The 7,333-nt window shown below is 46.0% G+C and overlaps 1 gene segment (V, D, J or C); it reads right to left on the bottom strand.

Moving 5' to 3' along the window:
• Nucleotides 1-4,255: 4,255 nt before the first annotated feature.
• On the bottom strand, nucleotides 4,256-5,883 carry LOC146859501 (T cell receptor alpha variable 3-like). The segment is given in 2 exon segments: nucleotides 4,256-4,611; nucleotides 5,838-5,883. Coding segments are annotated over 2 exon segments (402 nt in total).
• Nucleotides 5,884-7,333: the final 1,450 nt, after the last annotated feature.

Here is a 7,333-nt window from a genome sequence, read left to right as displayed (position 1 = left end):
ATCAGTGGTCATCCATCCTGCTGGCCACCGGTCCCTGGCAAGTGACTTTGAACTCTGTCCCCTCAATTTTCAGGTCCCCTTCAACTTCAATGCATCGTCGGATTCCAGCAGACACCTCTCCAGTCGTTACAAGCAGCAAGTCTTCAGTGGTCCCCATTGAAAACAGCATCGCGACCCGACACCAAAAGACACCTATGCACCCGGCTTCCGTGGGTGAGGTAACTCGTGCACTCCAGTGCCCAAGTGTGTGTTGGCCCTCGAAATACTTACCCTATAAGTGGCTTGCTTGTTGACTTTTCCGAAGTGCCCTAAAACTTTAAATTACAAACCGCGACTTGTGCCATTGAAACCTATAGGAAACCCGCGGCTGTGTTTAGACACTGCACGCGTCTCCCGTGGGCTGATTACTTACCTGCTAACACTGCAGAAGTGAAGCCCCAGCGATTACCAAGGCCCTAGGCCTTTTCATTTTGCAAGTCGAGTTTGTTAAACCATTGTTTTAGTATATGGTCTGGTACGCCCCTAGGGCTACAGCCATATTTGTGCTTAATTTATTGAGAAGTGTTGACATTTGAATGTGTATCTGGGTTATAATCTCATAAAGAGATTAGTAGAGTTTATCTAAGAATAAATACATATATATTTGATATATACCTGTGTGGTGTTCTTTTCATTTGGTAATTCAAGATATTATAAGGTAAAACAAGCTGCTTTACATTCCTCAGAGACTTAGCCTGAAGGCTGCTCTCCACAGCTACCACTAGGATAGCTTTCTTTAAAAGGTTGTCTTAAACCTATCTACCAAGAGTCGAATTGGACTGGTGCAAGGTGGCCACTATAACTAGTGACCAGCATATGCCAGGCAAACTTCTCACACGCCCCTAGGTCCCAAACGTGTATTTGTGCTATTACTGTTGATTTCTAACTTGTAAATTAAGTACTTCGAACTCCAGTCTCATAAAGAGACTAGAGGGGTGTTTTTTATCCTAAATACATATAATTTGAATATATACCTGGTGTGGTTGTCCTTTCATTTGATCATTCAAGAGATTATAGACTGGTAAAACAAGCTGCTTTACATTCCTTCAAGACTTAGCCTGAAGGCTGCTCTCCATAGCTACCACTAGGATAGCTTTCAATAAAGGTTGTCTTTAACCTATCATCAATAAGGGGTTGTTTGGACTGATACAAGGTGCCCACTAGAACTAGTGGACAGCATATATCAGTCCACCTTCTCACAGTGCAGCCCAGCGTTTCCACCTGCGCTGGTACAAACTTTAGCTGCCTAGCGCCAACGCAGGCACCCTTGTACCATAGTGCAAGAGTGCCTCTGTTGAGGGGACGATTGTATATGTGCAGGAAGAACCCTTTCCTGCACATAAACAATCTTGAAATGCCCTTTTGTAAATTCTATGTGTGTTGCTTAATGCAGCACATAGAAGTTGCAAAACAGCATTTTTTTTAAATGGTTGTTGTTAGACTTGGGGTTCTCTAGTTGGCACAGGTATGCACTTGTGACAAATAGGGACCTTCTCCTCTAGTCAGGGTAAAGGGGTACACACCTAAAATAACCTCTGCTCACCCCCTTGGAAGCTTGGCACGAGCAGACAGGCTTATCTCAGAGGCAGTGTGTAAAGCATTTGTGAACACATACAGTAATCAAGTGACAACACTACAGAGGGACACCACACAGGTTTTATATAAAAAATAAGTATTCTTTATATAGATTTACCACAAGACCACTAGACGATAAAAATACACAATACTGTTACTTTAGATGGTAGAATTTTACTTAGTTCTCTTTAGTTCTTAAATGCGACACTTTAAGTCAATGTACCTTTTAGATGTGACACGCAGGGCAACGAAAGTGTTGCAGCGATGTTGATGCGTTGAAGATTTTGGTGCAAAGAAAAACAAGACGTGAAGATCTTCCAGATGCAGCACGCTTCTCCGATGTTGCGAGAAGACTCGACTCGATGCTTCAGCTGCAGCGGCGACACACTTTACGCGAAGCGACGACAGCGGCCTTGGCAGCGGCACTCTTCTCCGACGTTGCGAGACGCTTCTGCTCGATGCGATGCTGCAGCAACAACACCCCTTTACGCGATGCGACAACAACAGCTCCGACGGCGGCACGCTTCTCTTTCTTGAGTCGCACTTCCAGCTCCTTGCGACACGCAGTCCCTCAGAAGGCCAACAACAGCAGCAGGCACTTCCAAAGAACTCTTGAGAGCTGGGGGATGAACTCTGTTGTTCCTGAGACATCATCAGGAGGCAAGCTCTTTTCCAAGCCCTTGGAGATCCTTCACAAGTTGAGCAAAAGTATACACAAAGTTCCTTTATCCTCTCTTTGGTAGTAGGCAACCACTGCAGGCCAATCCCCCAGTTTCAGGGATAGCTCCTCCTCAGCTTCATCTTGGTTCCTCTCATCAGCAGAGTGTTCTTCTTGTTTTCCCAAAGTGATCTAAATTCTTGGGATCAGGGTCCCAATACTTATACCCAAAAATCCTTTGTCCTCTGAATGCAGAGGGGCCTTTGCCTTGTTCAAACCGGTTCTGGTCAGTCCTGGAGCACTTTGTTTACCTGACTCCTTCTTTCTTTTCAGAGTGCAGGGCAGAAACATCAGACGCACAACAGGAGGTGGAGCCAGCATTTTGGAGGGAAGGCACAGCCCTATTCAGGTCCCAGGTGCAACTCCTCCCACCCATCTAGATGTAGATCTCTCTATTCACCACTGGGACACCTCACCCTGTCTCCTGGAATTCCCCAGCCCTGTCACTCAAACTCCAGACAGGGAATACACAGCCTAGCAGAGGCAGGTTTGAATGGTTAGACAAGAAAATGCCTACTTTCTAAAAGTGGCATTTTCAAACACAGAATGTTAAAACTAACTTCACTAAAAGATGTATTTTATCATTCTGAGTTCAGGCATACTGAATTCGAATGTTTACCATGTTCCCTGAGTCAGTTAGGATTATAAAATGTAATAACCAAACTGCCCATTCTGGCCTATGGAGAACAGGTAGCATTGCAATAGTGAAAAACGAAAATGGCTGTAATTCACTATTAGAACATGCCACACACACCAGGGCATGTCCTACCTTATCCTTACAATGCACACTGCCCTTGGGCCTACCATAGGGGTGTCTGGTATGAAGAAAAGGGAAGGTTTAGGGACTGGCAAGTGGGTGCACTTGCCCAGTCAGCATGACAGTACCAGACTGCACGCAGGCTCTGCAATGGCAGACCTTAGACACACTTTTACAGGCTGCTTCTGTGGGTGGCACAACCAGTGCTGCAAGCCCACCAGCAGTATTTGGATTTACAAGCCCTGGGCACTCCTGGTGCACTGTACTTGGGTCTGACAGGTAAACCAAACAACCAATCATGGAATCACAAATCATACATCAATTTACAATAGGGAGCACTTGCACTGTGGCACTAGACAGCAATGAGCAACTAACACCAACAAAAACACGAGGCAACAGCGAAAAATGGAAGGGAGACCCACGCCAATGTTCCAGGTCCAACAGTTGTTTATGTGCAGGAAGGGGGACCTTCCTGCACATAAACAATCATTGGCATTTTGCTGTTTCCATGTGTGCTGCACAAGTCAGCTCACATCAAAACAGCAAAAACGAGAAGAAATAAAACATTACTGCTCATGTCGCCTGTTTAAGACGAGGATTTCTCTGGTCTTAATTCTGGCGCTGCCTCCTATTTACACTGCCCCTCTAAATAGGGGGCAGCGCCAATGAACACTGGGTGTTGTGGTGGAACGCCCATCACAACACCCATTGCCGGCCCCTTTCATGCTAAATACAGCGTGAAAGGGGGCATATTTACAAGGCAGCGTTAAGCCACATTAAGTGGCTTAACACTGCCTTGTAAATATAGCAAAGTTCCTATTGCCATCACAACGTTACTAAAAGTGACGTTGTGATGGCTATAGGGGCTTGTAAATATGCCCCATGTTGTCTGAAAATGAAGCGCTTATTCTGAAAAGTAGCCAGATAAATGAATTCAACTGCGTCCTCCAGGCACAAGAAAAAGGCTTATGGCTCTGCGCTGCGCCAGAAGAGCCCATCTTGATACAGCGCTGGCTGCGCTGTCATGATTCTACGCAGTACAGAGAAGAGGACAGTGTTACCGGCTGGTTTCTGTGCAGCACAGAGAGGACAGTGTCATTGGCTGGTTTTTGTGCAGCAGAGATCAGGACAGAGTCACCGGCTGGTTTCTGTGCAGCTCAGGGGTGTCACAGGCTCACCGTGCAGGACGGTGCGTTTCCTGGTTTCTGTGCAGCTCCCAGCGCCTCATCACACACTGTGTCCCTCAAGGCGCACAGGTACAGCCCTGAATCCCCCACTTCACTGCTCTCCTTCCGCAGGTGAAAGGACTTCATCGTCTTAATGTGGGGGGCACTGAAGCCCCTCTGCTCCTTCTCCCCGAGGTCCTGCAGCAGCAGTCGGGGGGCTTCACCCGGGGGTTGGAAGTACCAGAAGAGATAGGGGATCCCCGAGTATTCATAGGTGCAGTTTATGAACAGGGGGTTCCCCTCCGACACCGACAGCTTCTCCTGGGACTGAGACACCGACTGCGCCCCACTTTTACCTGAAACAAAGAGTTAAAGGTGTAAAAACAGAGCAGGGCGTATTTATGCATTAATGCCCGGGGTGTTATCAGGGAGACAGACACAGAAAGAACAAAACAAAGATAAAACCTTTTAACACATTGTTCATTTAGAGACTCGAAGGACCCTTGAATGGCTGTCAATATTCATGGTTTTTAATTGTCATCTGAGGTCCAAAGGGATTCTTATTTGCATCTCCATTTGTATATTTAAATTAGTAATAATTTTGTTCAACACAAACATCACATGGTGGCTGCAGATTACAAATGAAATGTAATTTAGCACCATAAATCTGTTCATTTAAACCGCCTGAGACTGTTTAAAATCTGACTCTATGGCAGACAGATTATCCCACCACAGTATTTATAATAATGCGCGGGCTCCTGCTCTCTGCACAGATGAGCGCACAGGAGCCTGCCAGGGCATCCACGCAGCAGGCGCATTACCCACCAGACTATGTAGAAACATCAGAGAACTCTTATTGTCAGCTGCAGATGGACTCACAGCAGCGGTGCAGGATATGAGGTAAATAAACACACCAGAGCATGTTACACACAATAGAACATGATACACACAATAGAACATGATACACACAGCAGAACATGTAACACACAATAGAACATGTTACACACAGTAGAACATGTCACACACAATAGAACATGTTACACACAGCAGAACATGTCACACACAATAGAACATGTTACCAACTGACATCTCAGGTAAAATAAACACAATGGAACGTATTTCTCACCTGACGTTCCATGTAAAGTTAGCACAATAGAACATGTTACACACAATAGAACATGTTACACAAAACAGAACATGTTACACACCTGACGTCCCAGGTACAATAAACACAATACAGCATGTTACACAGAATAGAACATGTTACACACCTGACATCCCTGAACTCCATTCGGAAAGCAGCCACGAATATCAGGTAAACTAATCACAATAGAATATGTTACACACAATAGAATATGTAACACCCCTTACACACCCATGTAAAATAGACACAATTAAATATGTTACACACCTCATATCTCAGGGACAAAAACACAATAGACATTCCATGTAAAATAAACACAGCAGAACATGTTACACACCTGATGTTCCAGGTATAATAAACACAATAGAACATGTTACACATAATCTAATATATTACACACAATAGAACATGTTACACACAATGGAACATGTTACACACCTGTCACCAGGAGCAGGAAGGCCATGTACTGCAGAGGAGAAGACATCTCTGCAGGGCGGAGCTGAGATCACAACTGGTGCATCCGCTGCCTGCTCTGAGGCTGAGTGAGCTCAGCCCCTCCCTGGCATCATGCCCAGGGGTGCCAGCTGCTGACTTCCTGCTGACGTCACAGCCCGCCCACTCAGCCACCAGCAAGAGCAGGTGTAATGCGCCCTTCATCATTCACAGGCTGCTAAAAACTCAACAGTCATATGCATGTTTTAGGGTCCTTGTTCTCTGCTCTTAACTGGTGAACCTGCTCTAAGCCTCAGCACAAGCGCCAAGAAGCTGATACAGCACTATCAGCGCCGCAAACAAATGAAGAAACATGGAAGTAACAGTCTGAGCCTTTGATAAAACTAATATAAGACAACAGTGAAGGGCGGGGTAAAAACAGAGAGTCTTCAGGCACTGACAGCAGGTGTTACTGTCACGGAAGTAAAGGGCCCAACTTTCATCAACCTCAGTTGGATAAAAGGATAAGTAAACCCATCCATTTCTAATGTCTGACCTGAAGGTGAAAGGCAGGAGTCACACTAGCATACTGTCTCACTTGTTGTAGGAAGGTGGAATCTGACTATATGGTTGCCCTCACTTTTTTCCTGCTGCTTGAGTGGTTTTTGACTAGTCTGGCTGGGATCCTGCTATCCAGGACCCCAGCCTATCAGCTTACGCCCTTAAATGATTGGTGTGCATACTAGATGCACTTGTGATTGGATACTGTGGTACCTTATGAGCCCCTAGTATATGGTACCTTAGGTACCCAGGGCAATGATACTTCACAGGCCTACCAGGGGCTGCAGCATGTATTATGTCACCCCTGGGAAGCATTCTCAATCTGACACCACAGGCCTGCTACTGCGGCCTGTGTGAGGTAGTATTAGTACTCCTCACTGAGGTATAGGTTCCTATATCTCACCATACACACACATATAAACCTAGCAGCCACCCCTATAGCAGTACCTATCAATCCTGAGGGCAGGGTGCTTGGTTTACTATGTGAGGGGGTGCTTCTGCATGAGCAGGACCCCTATTCTCTGTTGCTGTTTGTGGATGCGGTTAAACCATATACTCTTAAGTGCATTATAATCCTAGCGGTAAATGCTAACTTTGGAATGACTGCATCAAAACATGTTGTGTTTGGTGTCAAACAACTTGGAATCATACCCCACACCAGTAACTGGTGTGGGAGTATGATCCCACCCTTCTAGAGGGGCTGACATGTACCCACTGTACTTAAACGGTAGAAATCTGAAAGAGCCCTGGCATCACAAAATGGATGCCACCAGCACAGACACTGGGCTGCCCTCCAGCTGCTGACTGAAACTCGCAGTGGAGGAGGCCCAACAAAAGGCATCCTGTCACAGGGAGGTGTCACCACCTTCCAGACAGGATTTTTTGTATTGGGGCTGGGTGGGTGCACTCTTAGAGTGCTTTGATGTCCTGCACTGGGGGAG

This window comes from Triturus cristatus, chromosome 3_2, assembly GCF_964204655.1.
Source record: "Triturus cristatus chromosome 3_2, aTriCri1.1, whole genome shotgun sequence".
In the NCBI taxonomy this organism is placed as follows: Eukaryota; Metazoa; Chordata; class Amphibia; order Caudata; family Salamandridae; genus Triturus; species Triturus cristatus.
Note: the sequence above shows the minus strand (reverse complement) of the source record. Positions and strands in the feature narration are given on the sequence as shown.